Source organism: Coniosporium apollinis, assembly GCF_000281105.1.
Source record: "Coniosporium apollinis CBS 100218 chromosome Unknown supercont1.29, whole genome shotgun sequence".
Classification (NCBI taxonomy): domain Eukaryota; kingdom Fungi; phylum Ascomycota; class Dothideomycetes; genus Coniosporium; species Coniosporium apollinis.
In genome coordinates this window covers 149708-172700 of record NW_006913291.1, presented here as the reverse complement: position 1 = coordinate 172700, position 22993 = coordinate 149708, and the positions used below count along the sequence as shown (strand labels likewise).

The 22993-nt window shown below is 56.7% G+C and overlaps 12 protein-coding genes across 12 annotated transcripts; 8 read left to right on the top strand and 4 right to left on the bottom strand.

Annotated features, from left to right (window-relative positions):
* Positions 1-37: 37 nt before the first annotated feature.
* W97_05945 (eukaryotic translation initiation factor 3 subunit M) lies at positions 38-1396 on the top strand (the record flags this gene model as incomplete). Its single annotated transcript, XM_007783826.1, has 2 exons — positions 38-254; positions 309-1396. The coding sequence occupies 2 exons, from the start codon at positions 38-40 to the stop codon at positions 1394-1396; spliced, it is 1305 nt and encodes a 434-aa protein (XP_007782016.1).
* Positions 1397-3177: 1781 nt separating this feature from the next.
* W97_05944 (uncharacterized protein) lies at positions 3178-3495 on the top strand (the record flags this gene model as incomplete). The annotated part of the gene is made up of 1 exon (XM_007783825.1): positions 3178-3495. One exon carries the CDS (start codon positions 3178-3180, stop codon positions 3493-3495), a length of 318 nt encoding a protein of 105 aa, XP_007782015.1.
* Positions 3496-3573: 78 nt separating this feature from the next.
* Positions 3574-4330, top strand: W97_05943 (cytidylate kinase; the record flags this gene model as incomplete). The annotated part of the gene is made up of 2 exons (XM_007783824.1): positions 3574-3904; positions 4008-4330. The coding sequence occupies 2 exons, from the start codon at positions 3574-3576 to the stop codon at positions 4328-4330; spliced, it is 654 nt and encodes a 217-aa protein (XP_007782014.1).
* A 317-nt stretch (positions 4331-4647) lies between these two features.
* On the bottom strand, positions 4648-5856 carry W97_05942 (uncharacterized protein; the record flags this gene model as incomplete). The annotated part of the gene is made up of 4 exons (XM_007783823.1): positions 4648-5250; positions 5321-5445; positions 5520-5739; positions 5797-5856. 4 exons carry the CDS (start codon positions 5854-5856, stop codon positions 4648-4650), a joined length of 1008 nt encoding a protein of 335 aa, XP_007782013.1.
* A 552-nt stretch (positions 5857-6408) lies between these two features.
* Positions 6409-7752, top strand: W97_05941 (uncharacterized protein; the record flags this gene model as incomplete). The annotated part of the gene is made up of 1 exon (XM_007783822.1): positions 6409-7752. One exon carries the CDS (start codon positions 6409-6411, stop codon positions 7750-7752), a length of 1344 nt encoding a protein of 447 aa, XP_007782012.1.
* A 457-nt stretch (positions 7753-8209) lies between these two features.
* On the bottom strand, positions 8210-9907 carry W97_05940 (ubiquitin thiolesterase; the record flags this gene model as incomplete). The annotated part of the gene is made up of 1 exon (XM_007783821.1): positions 8210-9907. One exon carries the CDS (start codon positions 9905-9907, stop codon positions 8210-8212), a length of 1698 nt encoding a protein of 565 aa, XP_007782011.1.
* Positions 9908-10225: 318 nt separating this feature from the next.
* Positions 10226-11970, top strand: W97_05939 (T-complex protein 1 subunit beta; the record flags this gene model as incomplete). The annotated part of the gene is made up of 4 exons (XM_007783820.1): positions 10226-10228; positions 10276-10430; positions 10482-11856; positions 11911-11970. The coding sequence occupies 4 exons, from the start codon at positions 10226-10228 to the stop codon at positions 11968-11970; spliced, it is 1593 nt and encodes a 530-aa protein (XP_007782010.1).
* A 1194-nt stretch (positions 11971-13164) lies between these two features.
* Positions 13165-16682, top strand: W97_05938 (IRE protein kinase; the record flags this gene model as incomplete). Its single annotated transcript, XM_007783819.1, has 2 exons — positions 13165-16145; positions 16202-16682. 2 exons carry the CDS (start codon positions 13165-13167, stop codon positions 16680-16682), a joined length of 3462 nt encoding a protein of 1153 aa, XP_007782009.1.
* A 653-nt stretch (positions 16683-17335) lies between these two features.
* On the top strand, positions 17336-18522 carry W97_05937 (uncharacterized protein; the record flags this gene model as incomplete). Its single annotated transcript, XM_007783818.1, has 5 exons — positions 17336-17342; positions 17410-17546; positions 17605-18186; positions 18236-18286; positions 18337-18522. 5 exons carry the CDS (start codon positions 17336-17338, stop codon positions 18520-18522), a joined length of 963 nt encoding a protein of 320 aa, XP_007782008.1.
* A 660-nt stretch (positions 18523-19182) lies between these two features.
* On the bottom strand, positions 19183-20655 carry W97_05936 (uncharacterized protein; the record flags this gene model as incomplete). Its single annotated transcript, XM_007783817.1, has 2 exons — positions 19183-20333; positions 20391-20655. 2 exons carry the CDS (start codon positions 20653-20655, stop codon positions 19183-19185), a joined length of 1416 nt encoding a protein of 471 aa, XP_007782007.1.
* A 379-nt stretch (positions 20656-21034) lies between these two features.
* W97_05935 (uncharacterized protein) lies at positions 21035-21740 on the top strand (the record flags this gene model as incomplete). Its single annotated transcript, XM_007783816.1, has 3 exons — positions 21035-21052; positions 21183-21487; positions 21578-21740. The coding sequence occupies 3 exons, from the start codon at positions 21035-21037 to the stop codon at positions 21738-21740; spliced, it is 486 nt and encodes a 161-aa protein (XP_007782006.1).
* A 325-nt stretch (positions 21741-22065) lies between these two features.
* W97_05934 (uncharacterized protein) lies at positions 22066-22851 on the bottom strand (the record flags this gene model as incomplete). Its single annotated transcript, XM_007783815.1, has 2 exons — positions 22066-22548; positions 22669-22851. The coding sequence occupies 2 exons, from the start codon at positions 22849-22851 to the stop codon at positions 22066-22068; spliced, it is 666 nt and encodes a 221-aa protein (XP_007782005.1).
* Positions 22852-22993: the final 142 nt, after the last annotated feature.

The window sequence follows — 22993 nt, the reverse complement described above, 5'->3', positions numbered from 1 at the left end:
CTATTCGACTTGTCGTTATATAGCGTTCGCTACCAAGATGCCCGCGCCGGCCAACACGCTCCTGATCGAGGGTTCCTTTGAGGAACTCACCGAGGAACTCGCGCAATATATCGACAATCTAAAGAGAGCGCAGGGCGACGAAAGCCCCGGGATACAGTCGGAGATTGCATCGTTGCTACAAGAGAACAAGAAGGATGAGGTATTGAAGAGGCTGGTGACGGGCAGCGCAGTCCTGAATTCAGCGCCAGAGAAGGGTGCGAATTCCAGACCGTCTCTAGAGAACAACTCTTGCTGATATTGAATACCAGAATTCGTGGCAGCATACAACCTTCTCGTCCACCTCGTCCGACAGTCCCCCAACATGAACATGTTCCTCTCAAGAATGTGCCAAAACCTCTCGGCCCCCATAACCTCTTCGCCAGCCAATGCCTCGGGCCTCGCCCTCTCGATCCTCAGCACAATCTTCAACATCCTCCCCGCCGACAGCGAAGCCCGATACCACGTCTTTCTCGCCATCCTACGCGTGATCCGCTCATCCGCCAACTTTGACACCCTGCAACCGCAGCTCAAGAACCTGGACTCCTGGCTCGCAGAATGGGAGATGGACGAAGACTCCGAGCGCAAGCTGTATCTCGCCTTGGCCGACTCCGCGCAAGACGCGGGCGAAGATGACCACGCATACCAATACCTCGTGAAAGCTCTGCGCACGATCCCCTCAGACGAATCCTCCAGCGACGAAGCGCGAACCCTCAGCCTGCGCGCCCTAAAAGCCGCACTAACCCATCCGACTCACTTCGACTTCCAGGACCTCACGAGCCTCGACAGCATCCAAGCCCTCCGCAAATCTGACGCGGTCTACTTCGAGCTGCTCGAGCTCTTCACATCCGAGATGCTCGACGACTTCAACGACTTCAAAGACGAGCACGATGGGTGGATCGAAGCCGAAGGCCTCGACGGCGACGCTTTGAACCGAAAGATGCGGCTCCTGACCCTCGCGTCGCTCGCCGCATCGACCGGCCAAACGCGGCAACTGCCCTACGCCCACATCTCCAAGGCGCTGCAGATTCCGTCCGAGGATGTCGAGATGTGGGTCATCGACGTGATCCGCGCGGGACTCGTGGAGGGCAAGCTAAGCCAGCAGACGCAGACGTTTCTTATCCACCGCAGTACTTATCGTGTTTTTGGAGAGAATCAGTGGCGCGAGGTGGCGAGCAGGCTGGATATGTGGCGCACGAGCTTGGCGGGCGTGTTGGGAGTTATTAGGAGTGAGAAGGAGAACTTCATTCAAACGAAGGAGCAGGAGGCTAGGGAGTTGGATGCGAAAGTCAATGGAGGTGGGATGGGGGCGGCGTATAGGCGGCCGGGCGGGAGGGCGGTGGATGTGGATTTAGAGTAGGAGAGATTGGGAGTGGCGGTTGTTCGGTTTGATGCATCTTGTTGCTGCGTTTGTCGAAAGGTGCGGAGTTACATGCGATAGATCTCCGCCTAGCATGCGGCGTATGAAATGAAGGGTTAAAGAACAACTGCGCTGCGCACACTTGGCTCCACTTCTCTTTTCAGCATTTGCGGTCGTGAATGCAGCTAGACGATCTCATGAGACATGAAGCGTTTGCCATCGATGTGCTCCGTTCCGCCCTGCCTCACAAGATTGGGTTGTAGACGCTTTGACGAATCAAGAGATCGGGTAGTTGTCGAAGACCACATTGTCGAGAATGACTATTATAATGGACCACAAACTGTACATAATATCCGAACTCAGCTTCGCAAAAAAATTGAGACGTGTAGACCGAAGCAGTTCACAAGCATAGAACGTCATACTGCCCGGTACATGCGATTGCTGTTCGTCGAGACCAGCCACACCGACCTCTTCTGGTGTCTGTGACTACAGAACCACTGTTCTATGAATGGATGAACCAGCAGTGCAACAAGGATGCTGGTCGACAAAGGCGAGCGAAAACATTCTACTGCCATCAATAAACAAAATGCAAGCGCACAAGCGAACGAACCCTCCGCAACTCGAACCCTTGCCTTCCAGAGACAAAACACCCTCCCATCCCAAAAAAAAAACACCAAAAGAATGCTCCGTGTCGTTTGGAGTGCCCTCCTGTTCCCTCCCGGGGGAGTATCCAGGCGCTCGGAGTTTCCAAAGGACAGGGGCGGGCACTGAAACTCGCCTCAGGTGCGTTCCCGAATAGCTGGTTTCCTCAGGTTGACAGGGCGTCCCCTTGCCTGGAATCGCCGGGTTTCTACCAACGCGGCCACGTTGACATGGAGAGCTCGCTTTCCGGCAGAAAGATTGAGCTTTGGGACTTATATAGTCATTTAATCCGGGCGGTGAGCCGGAGATGTGGGGGTGGACGTGAAGGGAGTTGTGTCGGCCCGAAACCCTTCACTCAGAGGAAAGGAAGGAGAAAGTGGAAAATCGCACGCCTGAATGGCTTAGTGCGCTCGTCTTCTACCTCGACATACCGCAACGCTTCGGACCGGTATCGCTGTTTTCATGCTTTTCTTCCGCCTGTGGATAAACCTTGGCCTCCCTTACAGCAACGGGGGCTTCTCACAAGTTTTACACTGCTCTTCTCCCTTGGTAGCACGTCTGCGGCTTGAGGGGTCAAGCCGTCAAGCCCTTAGGATCACACATCCTACTCATCTCGCAGGTCTGGGTCCAATATGGATGCATTACTTCAGCCTTCTACTACTACTCGGCCCAGTCTCTTCTGCATAGGTCCCTGAATCGTTTAGGTTGGATCGCGGTATGTCTTTTCGAGAGCGGTTCATCAATAGTTCTGCAAGTATATAAAATCAGCCTTTTATATAGTTTCTAAAATGCTATACAGCTACAAAGCTCAAGAAGTTTCCTGTTACCCGTATACATGTCCACTCGATTGTAAAGTATCTTCGCAGTCAATACGCTGCTTTTGGATTGAGTATACAAGACAATCTTCTGCAAGCCCTACGCGTTTTAGATAGGTCAAGCCACAAGAGACCATCTGGACACAACACGCAGAAGCGATTGTTTTTAATATACGTTCTGAGATTGTCGTTCTCAGCACGAAGAAGACGTGAGGTCAAAGAACCCCCCTACCGGAACCTCTATATCTCCGCCAATCAAGGGTTCACGCCCGCCTTCCCCTTCCAGAGCACCGTCATGCAGCAAAGCAAATCCTCCCCACCATCATGGCACTATCTCGTCTCCCGCGTCCCCTCCCACGCAGCACCACCTCTTCCTTCCCCCTACTTCGTTTCCGTAATCCCCCAGCCAGCAGGTCCTACACAACAACCCAGTTTCTTCGCACCCAAGGTCCCGCAAAAGGCGAACTGCAACCACCAATACCTAAACCTCGCGGCTCGACCTCACCGCTCCGCATCTGGCCCTTCGTCGCCATCTTCGCGACCGGCACCTTCCTCTTCACGCGCATCGTCAAGCAGCGCCAGGGCCAGGGGTCCCCGCAGCAGACACAGACAGCCGTCGGGCCCGTCTCGCGCAAGAAATAAAACAGCTAGCCCGCCCTAGCTCCCGATCTCCTCTCATCCTACAATAAGACACATACGCAGTACCATAGTACCGCCACGATGCCGGCAATAGACGCACCTAAGGAGCTTTCGAAGCTTCCCGCCCCGGACCGCTCAAGCCCCATCTTCTCGCCCGAGGAGGCGACGGTGATCTACGTGCTCGGCGGCCCGGGCTCGGGAAAGGGCACGCAGTGTGAGAAGCTGGTGCGGGATTATGGGTTCAAGCACCTGAGCGCGGGAGATCTGTTGAGAGAGGAGCAGGACAGGCCCGGCAGCGAGTTCGGCGAGCTCATCAAGAGCTACATCAAGGAGGGCCAGATCGTGCCGATGGAGGTGACGGTGCAGTTGCTCGAGAACGCCATGAGGGCTGCGATCGACGAGGAGGGGAAGCGTATGTTTTTGATTGATGGTGGGGTTTGCTTTTGCTTCTGCTGCGTTCGCTTGGATAACTTATGGAGGGGGCGACGGAGGGGACGTGGGCTGACTGAAGACAGGCTTCCCACGCAAAATGGACCAGGCGCTCAAGTTCGAGGAGGCGGTGTGCAAGTCCAAGTTCACGCTGTTCTTCGACTGCCCGGAGGAGGTGATGCAGGAGCGGCTGCTGAATAGGGGCAAGACGAGTGGCAGGTCGGATGATAATGCCGAGAGCATCAAGAAGCGGTTCAAGACGTTTGTTGAGACGAGCATGCCGGTTGTGGATTACTTTGCCAAGGAGGACAGGGTCGTGGAGATCAAGGCGGTCAAAAGTCCGGAGGAGATTTATGAGACTGTCAAGGAGAAGCTGAAGGAAAGGGGGATTGAGCCGCTGAAGTCTTAGGCTCGGGCGATAGATGATGTAGACCTTCCTTGTCTTTTTTAGAGCAACTTGCCTTCAAGACTAGAAGTATTACCTGCCACTCCACTCACAATCTCTTACCGATTCTTTTTACGAGGCAGACAGAGATGGTACTGAACTACTTGCTCTCTATGTACTGGACATTCCACACTCCTTCACCGGCACTACGCTTGTACAAACACCAGATGCTCCAGAGAAGCGAGAATACATTGTATACACCAGCCAGCCATGCAACCAAAATAATACACCCCTTACAAGTTTCCTCGACAGCCCTATGCCACACCCTACACACCACCCCCTCACCACCTCTGCCTCTGCCCCTGCCCCCGCCCCGAAATATAATGATTCCTCCCCTCATAGTTCCTGCCGCCACTCTCCCACTCCGCCAAATCACTCGCAACGCTCCAATCGATGCGATCCCACCAGCGATTCAAATACATCTCCTTCCCGCCCATCCCCCAGTCCCGCAACCAAACATGCTCCCACGTATTGACGCACAGCACCGGAATCACATCCGCGCCCCCCGGCGGCGTCAGCTTCTGCGCCTGCCCCTGCGCGCTGTACTGCCCCATGCTGCCGACACTGTTCTGCACCGTCGTCAGCTGGGATGGCAGGTTGGAGGGGGCGGAGAGCCCGCCCAAGCTCTGCGGGGACTGCGTGTTCATGTCGAGGGATTGCTGCCGCCAGTGTGCGCCCGGCAAAGGGGAGCCGGCCAGGTAGGTCACGAGGATCTGGAACTGCTCGGCGGATACGCGGTGTCTGCGCCGCACGAGCCAGACGAAGCCAGGACCGAACATGGAGGCTGCGGTGGCGATGAATTCTTTGCGGAGGGTTTCGAGGGAGGAGAAGGATTGGATTAGGTGGGATTGGAGGGTGGTGGGGATGGGAGTTTTGTCGATGGCCTGGGGGTGAAGGGTTAGCTGGGGCTAGCTGGAGCAGAAGAGGAAGCGGGAGGATGGATTAGAGACGTACGAGCCCCTTGAAGAAGAAGTGGTTGTTGAATGCTGCGGAGGCATGGTTGAAGAGGGAAGCTTGGTTCGGGTCTCGCGCGGAGGAGACGACGAGGGCCTTGGTTTGAGCGTTGTACTCGGGCGTGCCTGTCCGCGCCACATGGTCTTAGTATATGCTCGCTAGGTCCACAGATGCTCGGTCGAAGCATAGCTGAATCCACAGAGTTCCAGGGATGGATAATCCGCACCCTGTGTCAACGAGTTCAGCTTGTCCACCATCATCTGCTGATATTGTGTCCATGCGTAGCCGTAGGCATCAGGCGAGAGGAGCCCTGGCACGCCATTTCTCACAAAGTCGTGTTGCTCCGCGTTTGTTAGAGTGGGTACGTGATGTTTCCATCGGCGCTGGGGTGGTGACGCGGAGGACGGTGCAATGCATCGCTGCAGGGGAGTGCCGGTTAGCCATGAGCCCAGGATTGAGATCAAACAGCGCCTTACTGAGGATGAGACAGCCGTCCGTAGGGCATTCTGCTGCCTCGAGAGCCGTTGTAATATCATCTCTGGGTTGTATGGGAGCTCCAGTCCACGGCGGCCCAGATATTTTCGGCGTTGTCGTCGGCGTCGGCGCGAAACGGCGGCGCCAAGGAGAAGACCCGCGAACGAAGCACGACCAACCATCTCCGACCTTGGTCGACGTCTGAGGCAGCTCTTCTGTTTCATCCACTCGACATGTCTACTTTGCATAGCCACAGGGTACCAACAGTCATAGTATGCTGCTACCTCGTCAGGTAGGAAGTGGTGGGCGGCAGCGTCCAGTGGCCACGTCGAGAGGCCTACCATCAGCGCGTAGATGAGACCGCTGAGCCTCGGAGACGACAGAGCGATGTGAGTGCCGAAACATCGAAAGCGCACGTCATGCGGCGGCAGAAGGCTCTATATTCGTCTCGAGCCGCTGCCACAGTTGTTTCCTTCATTTCCAGGTCAAATCTCGCTCCATCAATAAGCCGATTCCCATTATCTGCCTCTATCTCGTCTGTCAAACAGTCTTCCACTATTGCAGTTGACGCTGCTGGTCCGTCTTTTACTCAATTTGGCTGAATCCACCTGAATATGGGTCCTTCGACACTGCACAAGCTCTCTCTGGTCTGCCTCATCTCAAGCAGAGTCTCCGCTTCCGCAGCGCTGGCCACCGCTCTTGAAGCCGCTCAAGCTGTTGGCCTGCTGCGCCGACAGGAAGGCACTTGCGGCGGGGATGCGTCTCTCTCACAATGTAGTGGAGACCTTCCATCCGACTTCTGCTGTCCGAGCTCTTCGACATGTACCAAGCTCAACAGCACGGAGACATCCGTAATATGCTGTCCACGCGGCGCCAACTGTGGCTTTATCCGGCCCATAAACTGCGATCTCCAACAGCAGAACGCAACGCTCCATCCAACGAATCCAATTCATACCACTGAGCTCGACGGATCACTCCCGAAATGCGGCGACGCGTGCTGCCCGTTTGGCTTCGCGTGCGAAGATGGCATGTGCAAGATGCTCACCACCGCTCCCACACCCGGCAGCCCCAGCACGACCGTCTCGCTCGCCGTCCCCACCTCCGCGCAAACCGGTGCCGCCATCTCAACCATTCCAGCGACATCCTCGCCGCCCGCCTCCTCTTTCCCCGCGAAAGCCGTCCTAGCCGGCCTCTTCCCCGGCCTCGCCCTCGGCATCATCCTAACCCTCGCCATCTTTTTCCTCCTCCAACGCCGTAGAGCCAAAAAGGCGCGCTACTCCGGCGACTTCGGCCCCGTCTCCCGCACCGTGAGCGACCCGATCTACAACCCCGCCATGAGCGCGCGCACCGATTTTCTGCGCCGTCAGAACAGCACCAGTGCCAGCCAGAGGCACAGCCGGAACGGCAGCGGCGGCAGCAGCGACAGCAACCGCCCGCTCGCGACGCCAGAAAACGCCCACGGAGGCGGAAGATACTACACCTCCGCGCGCAGCACGCCGACCGTGGTCCCCTCGCCAGGTGTCCCGGTGATCGGCCTCGTAAAGGGAGGACGGCTCTCTCGCCTCCCCTCCCGCCCCAGGACGCCGAAAATCCGCTCGCTCTTCGCGCCAAAGTCGCCGCACCCTGCGCAGGCGCAGCAAATGACGTCCTTCCCGTCCTCAGCGCCCGACGCCCGCCGCGCTGCGAATCCCGCGCGGGATCCATATCGCACGCCGACGCGGCAGATGCGCAGCCGCAGCGTGCTGTCGGATGAGCGGCCGAAGACGGGGAGTACGGAGACGATCGACGTGTTGATGCCTGGGCTGAGCTTTTTGCAGGCGCCGCCGCCGATTGGAGAGGGAGGAAGAGGGGAGAGGCCGATGACGGGGAACACGACGTTCAGTCGGCTTATGGAGGATGCGGGGTTTGGGCGGGAGAGTAGGGACAGGATTGGTGGTGGGCCGGGATTTGCGAGGTGATGCTGGGGTTTTTATAGATGTTAACGAACTCGGAAAGGATAATCTATTGCTGGTCACTTTCCTCTGGTGGGCGCTTTTTGTGATGAGTGAAAATCATGAATCCGCCAGAAGCCGTTGGTGTTTGAAGTATTTCAACGCCAGTTAGCCCTTTCGCGTAGTAAAAAAAGACAAGACGGCAGTCGGAAAACCCTGGAGAATCGGGCGAGATTGATGAAAGATGTTTGGATTTCGGGCGCGGGAGGGTTGACATAGCCCTGCCACAGAGTTGGTGTTCAAACTGAATGGGATGTGTTGAGGTTAAAACGGTGAGGTTTGGAGTAAAGGCTTATGCGTGTTGGTAATACACCATTGCCGCTGGATTTGCAACACTACAAAGACAAACACTGCACCCGAAGAATGACGCGCCTCGTGGCAAGGTTGGTAACGCTCCGATAAGCTTAATAGCGGTGTACCCCCATTATACCTTCCCCTTACCCTTCCCCTTGCTTTTCGCAGGCCCCCTCCGCCTCTCCCAAACCTGCACATAACTCTCCTTCGTATAGAGCGTCTCCGCAAGAATCTTTTCCACGAAAAGATCCTGCACCTCGACCCACTCATCCCTCGCTTTATCCCTAAGCTGGACCCTCCAAACCTTCCTCTCCGCCTCGCCCTCGACGCTATCGTCCCTGCTCCGCACGGCCTCATGCGTGATATTCGCCACCAGGTCATAGATGATGGGCTCCCCCGTCGCATGCAAGCTGGGATTCGGCTCCACGAAGGGCGCCATGTCCAGCCCCTGGGTGTTGAAGGTCACGATCGTGGGGTTGCGCTCGGAGACGAACTTGTTCTTGCTGAAGCGCTTGATGTGGAAGAGGAGGTAGGGCGGGAGCGGGTGCAGGAGGCGGTAGCGCTGGCGCTTGTTCAGCCGCTCCTGCGCTTTCACGCCGTCGTATTTCTCGAGTATTTCGCGCAAAGGCACCTGCGGGATGATGTTCTGGTCTGCCTCGTCCTTGAAGACGGGCCGGGGGGGTAGGTCGAGGGTGAGGATCAGGTACCGGCTGATTTCGGTTTGGACGGCGGCGTCTTCGAAGCGCAGCCGGTCGCCCGCGTCGGCGCGCGCGGTGATGAGCTGGGATTCGATTTTTAGGGCGCCTTGGAAGACGCGCTGGATTATGCTGCTCCCGGGTTTGGTTCGCGAGCCGCCGAGGGATAGGTGCAGGTGGTTGAGGAACCAGGAGAGGAAGTCTACGGGGTCAGATTGCGTGGTCAGGGTGAAGCGTTTTGAGGAGAGGAGTGCGATCTCTTGGAGGAGCTCGTGAGGCGAGACGTGGGATTTGAATGCGCGCGGGTTCCAGATCTTGCGCACGAGGATGGAGAAGCGTTGGGCGAGTTGCGGGCGGGTGGAGAGGTCTTCCAGCATGAAGAAGTTGCGCAGAGGCGGGACGTGCGCGAGGGCATGGCAGACGACGTTGAAGTAGTCGTTGGCTTTGATGTTGTTCATGCCGACGAAGCCGGGGATGTATTTTCGTCCGAGGAGGTCCCAGCATGTTCTTTGTTCTCGGTCAAGCTTCATGACTTCGTCTTTGGAGAGACGCGGGTCTACGACGAATTTGATGTCGTCCAGGGAGGCGGATTTGACTTCATAGCCCTCGGGGAGGACGTAGACTTTCTTAGTTTCCATATTTACGTAGACGTGGTGGTTTTCTTCGAGCGCGTGGAAGTAGGCCTGCGATTTGGGCCCGCGGCCTTGGTAATATTTCCCGCACACCAGACAGGCGTAGACGTTGATGTTTGAGAGGGTCACGGAGCAGAGCTTCTCGAAGTCAAAGTCCAACACCTTGCGGTCTATGGTATCGAGATAGAGGTCGGAGTATCCTTCCGTAGGCGCCGCCTGCCTGCTCGGCGCGGCGATCGCAGGTTCGTCGTCGTCTCCATCGACATCTGCGTATGGTGTCGCAGCCGCCTCTTCGAGTTCCTCGTGCCTTTGCTCTGCCGCGCCGAGGGTGTCGATTTGGTCTTCCTCCTGTGATCGAGGGGTCATGAGGTGCCCGTTTGCTGTAGGGACGCCATTCTTCTGCGGCTCATCTGGTACATCTTCAACGCGCGCGCGCTTCGAGGCCGGTGAGTCAGCTGCGACGAAGTCCTCTAGCGGCTCCTCGGCTGGTCTCTTAGGCATCGCGGAGGAGCTCAGCGAGCGAGCGTGGTGGGATTAAGGGTGGGCTTTCGAGGCTTAGTTCGTGTTCGCGGCGTGGTGACAGAAAGTTTGATGCAGTTGCTCTATGGAGGCCCCGAGTAGTGTGATAGACAGCTGTATCAATCTCCAGGATGTGGTTGCAAGGCCAGCTCTGCCGTTCGGCATTGAAGCTCTCGAAAGGTATGTCTTGGCATCACGGCAAAGTCCGCCAAAAAAGTCGCGTCTCCAGAACACGACGAACGTGCTCGCTGTGGTTTCTGCCTTCTCCAAGAACGATCACAAAATCAAGAGATACTGAAGATGGTAACGTTGCTTCGTCATCGCCTGGAGTCACTACTAATCTTTGATAGTCCTACAACAACCCAACCCAGATCTTCGCCGACGACGTGACGGAGGAGAAGGGTGAGAATGCGCGTCTATCAGCTTTCGTAGGCGCTATAGCTGTGGGAGACTTGGTGAAGAGCACGCTGGGACCGAAGGGCATGGACAAGATATTACAATCTGCGTACGTTTGCACCTATTGAAACCGCAGTCTTGGCTGACGGCCTACAACCAGGTCAACCGGCGAGATCATGGTCACAAACGACGGTGCAACTATCCTAAAATCTATCGCTCTCGACAACGCTGCCGCAAAAGTCCTGGTCAACATCTCGAAAGTGCAGGACGACGAGGTTGGAGACGGAACTACATCAGTCGCAGTCCTGGCAGCAGAGTTACTGCGGGAAGCCGAAAAGCTGGTAGACCAGAAGATACACCCTCAGACGATCATCGAGGGCTACCGAATAGCAAGCCGGGCGGCACTACAAACTCTAGAAAAGTCGGCCGTGGACCACAGCAGCGATAAGAAGGCGTTCCGGGAAGATCTCACAGCGATTGCGCGGACGACACTGAGCTCGAAGGTGCTGAGTCAAGATCGCGACTACTTTGCGAATCTGGCAGTTGATGCTGTGCTAAGGATGCAGGGCTCGACAGACTTGACGCACATCCAGATCATCAAGAAAGCAGGCGGAAAGCTGAGGGACTCGTATCTAGACGAGGGCTTTATCCTCGACAAGAAGTTCGGCGTCAACCAGCCGAAGCGGATAGAGAACGCGAAGATTCTTATTGCTAACACGGCGATGGACACAGACAAGATCAAGATCTTTGGTGCGCGGGTTAAGGTCGATTCGACGGGCAAGCTAGCAGAGCTGGAAAAGGCAGAGCGGGAGAAGATGAAGGCCAAGGTGGAGCGAATCAAGGCGCACGGCATCAATTGCTTCGTCAACCGACAGCTCATCTACAACTGGCCCGAGCAGCTGTTCGCCGACGCGGGAATCTGCTCCATCGAGCACGCGGATTTCGACGGCGTTGAGCGATTAGCGCTCGTTACGGGCGGCGAGATCACATCAACCTTCGATCACCCCGAAAGCGTCAAGCTCGGCCACTGCGACCTGATTGAAGAGGTCATCATCGGCGAAGACACGCTCATCAGATTCTCCGGCGTTGCAGCTGGCAAGGCGTGTACAGTTGTGTTGCGTGGCGCGACAGAGCAGCTCCTGGACGAGGCGGAGAGGTCTCTGCATGATGCCCTCGCCGTGCTTTCCCAGACCGTCAAGGAGCCGAAGACGACGCTCGGTGGCGGCTGCGCAGAGATGCTGATGGCCAAGGCTGTCGACCAGGCATCACAGAACGTAGCAGGCAAGAAAGCGCTGGCGGTTGACGCTTTCGCGAAAGCACTGCGGCAATTACCTACCATTCTAGCAGATAACGCTGGGTTTGATTCAAGTGATCTGGTGGCGAGGTTGCGAAAGGCAGTCTATTCTGGCATGACGAGCTCTGGGTTGGATCTGATGACGCCAGGCGGTGGTATCGCCGACATGAGGGAACTCGGTGTAATAGAGAGCTACAAGCTGAAGCGCGCCGTGGTGTCTTCGGCTTCGGAAGCGGCAGAAGTAAGCCCCCTCTCACTGTGTTACCTTTGGTCAACGTACTGACCCTTGGAACAGCTGCTCTTACGGGTCGACAACATCATCCGTAGCGCGCCTCGGAGACGCGAACGAATGTGAGGACATCCTCCGAGGCCGAGGGGAATATCTTGGCATGTACGAAAACGACTGCATGGACCTACCCTCGCAGTGGTGGTCGAAAGCGGTTGCCTAGGGTAGGCCGCGCCAGCTGTCGGAACAGAGTTTCACATCCCGCAGTGGCTGTCCCGGCATCATGGTCTTAATGAAGACCAAAAGCAGAGTGCGCGAACGTATGATAGAGTTCAATGGCCCTTTATATTCCGTACAACAGATATGACGAGATTGCCGTAACATGCAGAGGTTGACGAATCTTCTTGCCTTACTGACTCTATGACGTCTGACATGTTGTGCCTGAAGGCTGCGTGCGAATACTCATATGGGTGTTCACACAAACTGACGCCACTGAACTGCTCATAGCCGTCTTCCAGGGATAACGTATCTACACGTTCCTTGACAATCGTAGAAGAAAGCTACCTAACCTTCGTCCATCATTAGCGCGAAAAGCCAGGGTTCTCATGATTCCTCCGTCGTGAATTCTAAGCTGAACAGCAGGCTTGCTCTTTTAACTAACTTCGTCCTCCTTTCCAACACCACCGTCGTTGTGTTCTTACGCGCCCACGACCGACTTCGGGCTGCAACAATATCAATGCATGGATGTCAAGTTACGAATCTCTCTTTAGGCACGCTTCATCTAAATTGGCTAGCCTTGCGATCTTCCCCACGGCTTTCCCGTTGTGACCGGGCTCACCCGAGCACCCGGAACAGGGGGGCGCCAGGCCGGCTGTGGCTGATATAAGGCACACCGACCCACCGACCATGGGGCAGCGGCGAGTAGGAAATCCATCGGCCACACAACTGCAGATCCAGCTGTGTGTTGATGCCAGCCACTACCAAAGCCCCAAGGCACACTCTTGCTCAATGCTCAATGCTCAAACCTCTAACAATCTACCCTCCCTATCAGCGACCGGTACGAACGCGGTTGCATCGAGTACCTACTTTCTGATCAGGCAAGCGCTGGTGTTGCATTTCGTCGTCTGAGAGTCCGGTAAATTTCCCGCCCGACCTCTCTCCCTCGCTCACCTCAGCTCGCGCACAAGGCAGCCTTCGAGTCCTTCCTTGCACTCACCTCACCACCACCATCGCTCACTACTAGCTACATCAATTGATGGTCGACCACGCGCACCTTCCTAGCCTGCCGAGGCCGTTGCTACCCACAGTTTGAAGCTCCTCAGCATGTCGCGACGCCGGCCGGCCAGAGGAGCCGCAACCCTCAGCTCGACTCTGGTCGCTCTCTTGTTCGCCTTTCCCTTCGTCGCAGCCGCTCAGCAGCAGCAGCCGCCGCAACAGAATGGATACCAGAGATCTCCAGCAGAAGTATCTCTGCTACTAAACACCATTGCTCAGCCGCGAGCCTCGGCGCTCCGCGACCCCCTCGATGTGACGCAGAAGCGCCGACGAGACACCACCTTCACATCCAAGAATGAGCGCGCCATTGCGACATTGGCTCCAGCGGACCTCGATCCCGCCGTGAGACTCCCTCTTCCCAGTCCCGCCGCCGGCCCATCCGGTGCTCTTTCCCCGCAGTTATATGCGCGGTCACTGCGAGACTGGAAAGTTGAGGATATTGTCCTTTTGGCGACCGTCGATGGAAAACTTTATGCCAGAGACAGGAACACTGGCAAGCACAGATGGACGATAGAGGCAGAGCGGCCTATGGTAGAGACCATCTACCACAACGTGACCGCATCCCATGGCGATGGAGAAATTCACGAGGACGACTTCATCTGGATCGTGGAGCCGAGCCAGGATGGCGCGCTCTATGTGTATGAGCGTGAACCCAAGATCGGAGTGCAGAAACTCGGCTTGACAGTCAAACAGCTGGCAGAGGACCTATCGCCGTACGCGAGTGATGTACCACCGGTTGTCTACACCGCAGAGAAGAGGAACACCCTGTACACGATCGATGCTCAGACTGGCATCATCCTCAAGAGCTTCAGTTCAACCGGATCATCTGTCGTTGATCCCGAGAGCTGCAGGCGCATCAGCAGTATGGAAGGCCTAGCCGGCGAAGAACAGGAATTTGCTGGCATCTTGACACTGGGCCGCACAGAGTACACCGTCGGCATCTCGGACAAGGTTACGGGTAACCAGATTTGCACCATCAAGTACTTCGAGTGGAGCCCAAACAACCGAGATCGTGATCTTCATAGCCAGTATGCCAAGAAGACTATGGACAACAAATATGTCTATAGCAAGTTCAACGGAGAAGTCACCGCGTGGGACTACACCCAGCACGAACGCAAGGTCTTCGAGCACGAGTTTTCTGCGCCAGTGGCCAGGGTATACGACATTGTCCGTCCCTTCCACGCGGACCCGAGGGACACTTCCCTGGTGATTCTGCCTCAGCCAATTGGACCGAAAAGTAACGACGACGGCATTCAGAATGTCTTCATCAATACTACGCAGACTGGCAGCTGGTATGCGCTGTCTGAATCGAGCTATCCTCACGTTACGGTTGGGGCTAGAAAGGCGCGGTGCTACGACGCGGAATGGCAGGAACATGTTCTTGGCTGGCCTGGGACATCGCGGACTCTTTCGAAGAACGATATCATTGGCGTTCACTATCTGGACAGTCAAGACGCACCATATCAGAATATCCTTAGCATTTCTGCGCCTGCTAAGGTTCAACCGAGCGAAGAGAGCCCTGCAGTTGTGGACGAGCTGGACAGTGCGATTCCGCCACTGGAGCCGGACTTCAGACCACGGTGGACCACAACATCCGTCACTCTATTTCTCACACTGTTCTTCCTCGCTTCGCTTGGCGGCATATCTCAGAGCAGCATCTTCAAGCCCACATTCTCGCAGCTTCTCGAGAGGATATCTACGATCAGTCCTGCGCCAAAAGCAGAGATGCCGAGTCAGGAAGTGGCGATTGTAGAGCCCATTGTCGAGGAGAAGAGAGTCAGGTTTGCCGTTTCGATACCGGAAGAGGAGGCCGTTGTCACTGCTGCCGTAGGTACAGACCCTGCAGAGTCAGAGCTAGGAGTCGACGATTCTGTCACTGAAGCTACATTGCCGGAAGCGGTTAGTGTTCAGGAGCCCACCGAGGCAGATCTTAGCCCAGATGGTGTCGATGAGGCGTTTAAGCCAAAGAAGAAAGCACATAGAGGCCTCCGCGGGGGCAAGAAAAAGAAGAAGAAAAACAAGTCGGGAACCGAAGGCGTCGAAGACGATACCGTCGATCGCATTATGGAAGAGGTGAAGCACATGGGGCCGAACCAGTCGTTGCAGCCAGATGAAATACTTATTGGTGGTATCCAAGAGAACACGGCAATCAAGCAGATTCATAACTTGACCATCGATGAGGACGCCATACTTGGCACCGGCAGCGGCGGCACGTTCGTATTCAGAGGCAAATTTCAGACGATAGATGTCGCTGTGAAGCGGATGCTTCCCCAGTATTTCGAGCTCGCCTCCCATGAGGTTTCTTTGCTCCAGCACAGCGATGACCATCCGAACGTCATTCGATACTACACTCAAGAGCGGGATCAGAATTTCCTTTACATTGCTGTCGAACTTTGCCAAACAAGTCTGTGGGACCTCTACCGAGATGGAAGGGATCAGACTTGTGACGAAGACAACCAGAGGCTGATTACCGAAATCAACACCGATGTTTCCAAGTGCTTGTATCAGCTCGCCGCTGGCCTCAACCATTTGCACAGCCTCAGGATCATCCATAGGGATATCAAACCTCAAAACATCTTGATCGCCTATCCGAAGAAGAATCAGGCGCGCGGGCCGCGCTTCGTCATCTCCGACTTCGGGCTCTGCAAGACGTTACCGGACAATGCCAGCACTCTGATCGGCACCACTGGCAACGCAGGCACCGTTGGATGGAAAGCACCGGAACTCATTCTTCAGCCAAAGGATACCGCACTTCGTCAAGATTTGACATCTCACAGTCGGGACTCATCGTCCTCGGGCGGCGAGGTGTCTCAGGGCGTAAAACGCTCTGTCGATATCTTCTCCCTAGGTTGCGTATTCTTTTACGTATTGACGGGCGGCTGCCACCCGTATGACGACGAGGAAGGCTGGGCTCAGGTCCGCGAGCTCAACATCAAGAAGGACAAAGCGGACATTAGCAAGGTGCAGTTCTTGGGTGAAGAGCCAGTGCACCTGATTCGCTGCATGCTGTCGAACAAACCCGAAGATCGGTAAGTAGAACAGACCGCATTCGTGCTTGATGATACGCTGACCACTTTCTGTGCAGCCCAACAGCCCTCCAGGTCATGCAACACCCCTTCTTTTGGCCCCCCGAGAAACGCCTCAACTTCCTCTGCGACTGCTCCGACCACTGGGAGCGCGAATCGCGAGACCCGCCATCGTACCTTCTCCAGCGCCTCGAATCTTTCGCGCTGGATGTCATTGTCGACCCGGACCACCCGCATCGCGCTCCAGATTTCTTGGCCAAGCTCGATAGGAAGTTCATCGACACGCTTGGCAAGCAGCGCAAATACACCGGCGACCGGATGCTAGATTTGTTGCGCGCTTTGAGGAACAAGAAGAACCATTACGAGGATATGCCGCTGGATGTGCAGGCCAGGGTCGGGCCGCTGCCGGATGGATATCTGGGGTATTGGACTACGAGGTTTCCACGGCTTTTGATGGCGTGTTATCTGGCGGTTGTGGAGACGGGACTGCAGGGGGAACCCAGATTTAGGCCGTACTTCGGGGAGGTGGCGGCGTCGTGAGGGCGCTCTTTCTGCGGATGAGGGGGTGTCGGGAGGCTTTGATATCCTTGGCTCGGTTTGGTCATTCACAGCCTGGGGGGGAGGGAGGAGCAGAGGTAGTTTCATTTGTTACCACAACACGGCTCGTTCGACTGATCCTAAACCCACTTCGAGAGGAAGTGGACGTTGGCAATGTTCCTTACTTTAGTATTCACTTTGGTATATCTGTACAGAGGTACTCTTTGTCGCTGCTAAATATTGGAGTCTGCAATCACGTGACCGCGCTTCCCTCTCGACTTTAAGCTTCCCGCTTTCGGCTTTCGGTGCCGACGAGCTCCAACTGCGCAGCTACAATAGCGCCTGAGAGTGAATCGTCCGTCTTTAACTATTGATACGCACGCCTGCACTCCTCCACGTTCGTTTCTATTCATAAAGCTCCAGCCTGCCCGCTCGGCTTCACGCCGCCTACCGCTGTCCAAAGACCCTTGCACGAGCCACTCTCCCCAGACATCCCCGCCATCAATTGCCCATCCATAGTCCTTATACTCCACGCCATCTTCGCACTGAAGAGTGCCCTCCCTCTCTGTACCGCCTGTCCGCTGGTCGTACACCTTCGCGATTTCCGACAAACGCGCAATTACAAATAATCTCTACTTTAACTGGTCGTCATCACCATGGCCTGTATGAGCAACCCGCAATCCTCACTGCGAGCAGCCCTCCAAGATACTAACTGCTGTGCTTGCACCAGTACCTACGGAGACCGAGGCCTCGTACGCGGCCATCATCGACTCCATACTAGCAACTAGCGACCTAAACACCATCTCCGCAAAGCGCGTGCGCAAGGGCCTTCAGGCGCAAGTGGACTACGACATCACTCCTCAGAAGGTATACGGATCCGCCTACGTTTGCGCACGACTACAATGCCCAGCTCACATGACGCCAGGACACAATCACCACACTCATCCTAGCACGCTTCGACAAATTCAACGAAACCCACGCGCCCAGCTCCGCAGCGACGACCGAGCCCGCCGAACCCGCTCCCACAACCACGGCCGCCGACAAAGCCCCAACCACCAACGGCGTCAAGGCCTCCATGTCCAAGGACTCCGCCGAGCCGCCCAGCGCGTCCTCCCCCTCTCCCTCGACGCCCAAGAAGCGCTCCGCAGCCGACGCCGACGCCGACGACGACCAAGATACCGAGTCCTCGCTCTCCTCGGTAGCAGACCCCTCGCCGCCGAAGAAAAAGGCCAAGAAGAGCAAGTCGGCCTCGACCTCGGCTGAGGACGCGGACGCGGCGTTCGCGGCGCGGTTGCAGGCGGAGGAGAATAGTCGGCGGCGGACGACGAGGGGTGGGGGGAGTAGCAGGAAGGCGGCGCCGGTGGTGAAGAAGGGCGCGGGGAGGAAGAAGCAGAAGACGAAGAGTGCGAAGAAGGTTGGGGGGGATGATGATAGTGATGTTGAGTCCGGGAGTGGAGGCGGGGAAGGGGGGGAGAAGAAGGAAGTTAAGCGGACGGGGGGGTTTCATGTGAGTTGTATGAACCCGTTCTATAAACGCTCTGCTGACGGCGAGGCAGAAACCTATGACGCTCTCGCCGCCGTTGTCGGAGCTTTTGGGGGAGACGAGTGTAAGTTCTGTTCTGCATATCCTTTGCGGTATGTTTTCTGACATCCCCAGCTATCACGACCCCAAACCGTGAAGAAGATATGGGAGTACGTCAAGGCGCACGACCTACAAGACCCCAGCGACAAGCGCCAGATACGCTGTGATGACGGGATGAGGGCCGTCTTCAAGCAGGATCGGGTGCACATGTTCACGATGAACAAGATTCTCAACCAGAATCTTTACGCGCAGGACGAATGACCGGACTAATTTCGGGGTGCTTGATTTGCCAAGTACGCCTCAGACTGGCCCCTCGTACGCTATCTTATGACCTCATTTCCGCATTCTGGCCGGGTCTCTACATATTGGTACAGGCTCCCGACTGCTCAGTTGCTATATGCCAGCGACACTCGGCGTTTTGTGTTTGTTTTCGGGAATGGACTGGTAGCGAGGTGTTCTCGGTTCATACGTTTTTGGCGGGTCTCGGAGTTACCCTGCTCATAGCTTAGATGTGCTCATGCACGTGAGTTCATGGTCCTTGATGGTTGATAGTTACAGGATCCAAAGCCCGGAATCGATTGTGTCACTCCGGAGTATCTTCGCATTGCTGTTTGTACCTCCGTCCGATCGATAGGGCTGACGCGATGTTTCGTTTACCCCGATATTCGTCTATAAACCACGGATTTGCGGCTCAAACTGGTCCGTTTTATAATGCATTCCAGTAGTACACGCTTTGTGAGGATATCTCCAAATCAGACCAGTACACCATTGACAGTAAAGAGAGGCTCAAAGCGGTTGTAGGCTCACCAACTACGGCGCCATGCTTTCTTGAAGCCATCAAAGGGAACGTATGTGTCCCTACACGCCACGCTATCAGTCCCACCCCTCGATCTCACAAGCCGCTCCTCCCAACCAAGCCCCTCAAAACTCCGGCATCGCCAACTGGAAGCCCTCAAACTCATCCTCGACATCTAGAAGCAGGCCCGGCCCAGAAGAACCCCTCAGCAAGTCATCCTCATCATCCCCCTCCACCTCTGCTTCTCCATGACCAAGACCCCGCGCCCTCAACATCTCGACCAACACCTCCTCCTCGCTCTTCTGCGTCCTCGCCTTCACCGGCCCAACTGCCGCATCAGACCCCCCGCGCGCCAGCCCAGCGGACACCGGCGCGGTGACGTTGCGCTTCCCGTCCCGCTTCAGAGCACGCATCTCGCTGCCGCCCAGCGGCAGAGGCTTCCTCAAGCTACTCGACGCAGCCCGCCCGTTCGCGTAGCCCAGCGTGGTGCGCGACGCGGCTGTCGCGGCTGTGTGGCGCATGGCCGAGGGGTTTGTCGGCGCCGCCGCTGCCACGGGTTGCTTTTTGCGGGAGAGGGGGAGGGCGGAGGTCGGGACGCGGGCTTTTGCTGCGGTGGTCGGGGCTGAGAAGTGTGGTCTCGACGAGGGTTGGCGGAGGGCTGTGGCCGCGGTGCGCGAGGTCAGGGTTGTGGGCTGGCCGGTGGTGGCGTTGGGGACAAGGGGTTTCTTGGTGGCGACGCTGGAGCTGGAGCGAGAGGTCGTGGGTCGTGAGGCCACAGGCGGCGCAGCTGGAGGTGCGGTGCCAGTGATGTTCGCTGCAGCCTCAGCGAACATCTCGTCGCACTTCCTCTGCAGCGTCTCGTCCGTCTCCCGCCTGACCCTCTTGTCTCGCACGGCGTCCTCGCGTTCGAGCTGACTAACGCCGTCATCGTCGACGGGGTTGAAGTATGTACTCCATATCCCACGCATGTAGTTTTTCGCCTCAAACATCGGAAACGTCTTCTCCGGGCCCCAGTAGTCGTCCGGTAAATCCGGCAGGGGCTCGCCGCGCGGGGGCATGTACTCGATCTCGCGCTCCTCGGGCTCGGGGACTGGTTTTGTCGCATCGTCGGTCGCCAGGACCTTGACTTTGGCGCGGTGGAGACGGGGGCTGCGGCTCTGGGGCTGGGTCTTTGCGGAGGCGGAGGCGGTGTCGATGGAGGGGGGAGCGGGGGTCTGGAAGGCTTTGGTTTTGGCGTTTGTGGTTTTGGCGCCTAGGGGGGCGCGCGTGCGTGGGCCTGCGTGTTCTGTTAGCTTGGGAGTTTGTGTATCGGGGTAGTTGTCTTGATGCTTACCGGCGGGTGTGACAAAGGTGTTCTTGTCCAGCTCGTTCCCTTTCTTGGCCCCGGTGAAGAGGTTCTCATTGCCTTTGCCATTGGTCTTGAGGACGGACTTGCCGCCGCGGAAGACGACATTTTCATCGTTGAGGGCGACTTTGAAGGGCGTCTTGGGTGCTTTGTTGCCGGGTGTCTTCGCTACGAGGCCCTGGTTGAGTGGTTTGGCGGCTGCAGCGGCCTGCTGGCCGTGCACGAAGTTCTCCTGATCTCGCACCGCTAACATCTTGATAGAGTGACGTGCGCTATCCCATCGACGTGTCTGTAGCTGTTCTTAGGACCGACGGTGTACCGACTCGAATGCAGAGGCGCGTAGGAAGGAGGAAAGACGTTGCTATTTACTTTCCTGTTGTAGCAACCGGAGCCGGAGGATTTGGCACGGAGGAGGGTCCAAGGATCCCTGCGCGCTTCCCTCGGCCGCTTTGGCCAGTCTGACAAAGACAGCGGCGCTGGGAGGATGGTTCACGCAGCGGATTGACACTTGACAACCGCAATAACAACACCACACACCACCTCAACAAGTCGCATACCGCCCTACCAGCAGCCTCGAACCTCCACCTTATTTGCACTACCTGCACGACTCGACCAGACACAGACCAGCAATCATGGAAGCACTAAAGAAGGTGGGTCTTCAGAAAATGCCCCTCAATGCCACCAAGCCAGCTTTCCGCTCGAAACACCAACTGGTCTCCCGAACCAAGGCATACAAAAGTCAGCACGCCTGAAGCATAGCTAACCCGAGTCACAACACAGCGCATCAACGCCCTCCGCCTCGAAGCCGACGAGTCCTCCGCGCGGGCCGAAGAACTAGCAGCCAAAGTCAAGCACCTAGAGCAGGAAAACCTCGCCAAAGAGCAAGAGATCGTGTCGCTGCAGCACAAGAACCAGCTGCTGGAGGCGGAGGTGGACAAGCTCGAGACCGGCATCAAGGACGCCAAGGCCATCGCGGACGACAGCTCGTCGGCGGGCGCCCAGAACGAGAGCCTGCAGCGGAGGTTGCAGCTGCTCGAGGAGGAGGCCGAGGAGGCGGATAAGCAGCTGAGGGAGACGAATGAGAAGTACGTTGTGTGCTGTTCTTCGGGACGATTACGTCGTAGCTGTGCGTAAGATGAACAAGGGGCAACTGCTAACAGGTGCTTCAACTCCAGACTCCGCCAAACAGACGTCAAGGCCGGCCACTACGAACGCAAAGTCCAGGCCCTCGAGGCCTCTCACGACCAACTGGAGAAGAAGTACGAGGAGATGTCCAAGAAGTACGCAGACACCAAGAAGGAGCTGGACGACTTCGTGGCCGAGCTTGGCAACATCTGAGTCTTGCACCCTCATACCTTCGAGCGGTTCCTGTTGAGGTTTGATGCATAGCGGTCACGAGCCTACAGCAGATTCGATTTTCTTTTGGGCGGGCGGTAGACATGGATTGTAATCAGCAGCTGGATATTGGCGGCATGGTTAGGTGCCCTGGTGCTGGTTGATGTTGGTAGTCACTAGCAAACATTTCCTCTACACAGCGGTTTTGGATGGTGTCATGCTGGATGTGCTGAGAGCAGCTTTTGACAAGCCAGCAGTGATTGCAAAAGTGCACTGTCCCACCACGTTACACGTCCAATACAAAGGACGAGTCTAGCGGATAGCGAGCTCAACCACGCCGCGCCTTCGCTTGCTCCCTGTTCTTCAGCTGCTGCTTCGACCTCGTGAACTTCCGCTCCGCCTTACTCTCGTACCTGAACTTCTGCTTTTTCTTCTTCGGCTTACCGGTTTTCGGCTTCTCCTTTGTCCATATCCGCTTCTTGGCTTCGCTCGGGGCGTCCGTCGCGGCTTTGTCTTTCTCACCATCGCCTGCATCCTCAGCCTTCTCCTCCGCGGTCTCGCCAGTATGTATACCCTCCCTGTCGATATCCACAGCCTCCACCGTGACGGTCGTGTACTTGTCCTCGTCGACGTACTCGTCCTCGCGATTCACTTCCGCCTCCGCGGGCTGCTCTATGCCACCCCACTCTTCCTCCGTGCCCTCCCCCTCAGACGCATCACCCGCTTCCCCATCTTCCCCAGCCGCCTGCCTCAGCATCGCATTGACGCTCTCGACATGTTTCTCGAGCTCCTCTTTCCGCTGCTGTCGTAACTACTCCCCCGAATCCAACTCGTTAGCCCAAACATCCTCAGATTACCTCCCTCACCCCTCAGCACCCGCCATCGTCTACAGCCCGCAAGGCCCACGACGCCGGCAGAGAGGAACACGCACCTCAGCCCTCTCCCGTATCCGCTCCTCGCGCGCCTTCTTGGCGGCAAACTCCTGCGCGTGCTTGATGCGCGCCTGCTTGCGCTTGTGGAAGCCGGTCAGGTAGTCGGCGCGCGCGTCGGGGTCGAAGGTTACTTCTTCGGTGGTGGAGGTGGTCGTTTTGCGCTTTTTGGCGGGGGGTGGCATCGTTTGCGCGCGGTTTGAGGGGAGACGGTGGGCAGGCAGTTGTAGGGTAGTTTGGCTGCAGATGGAGTGAGGTCTGTTGACTGCAGGTGAGGTGCAGTGCCCAGGTGCCCTTTGCTGCGACGGGAGAGGGAGCGGAAAACTC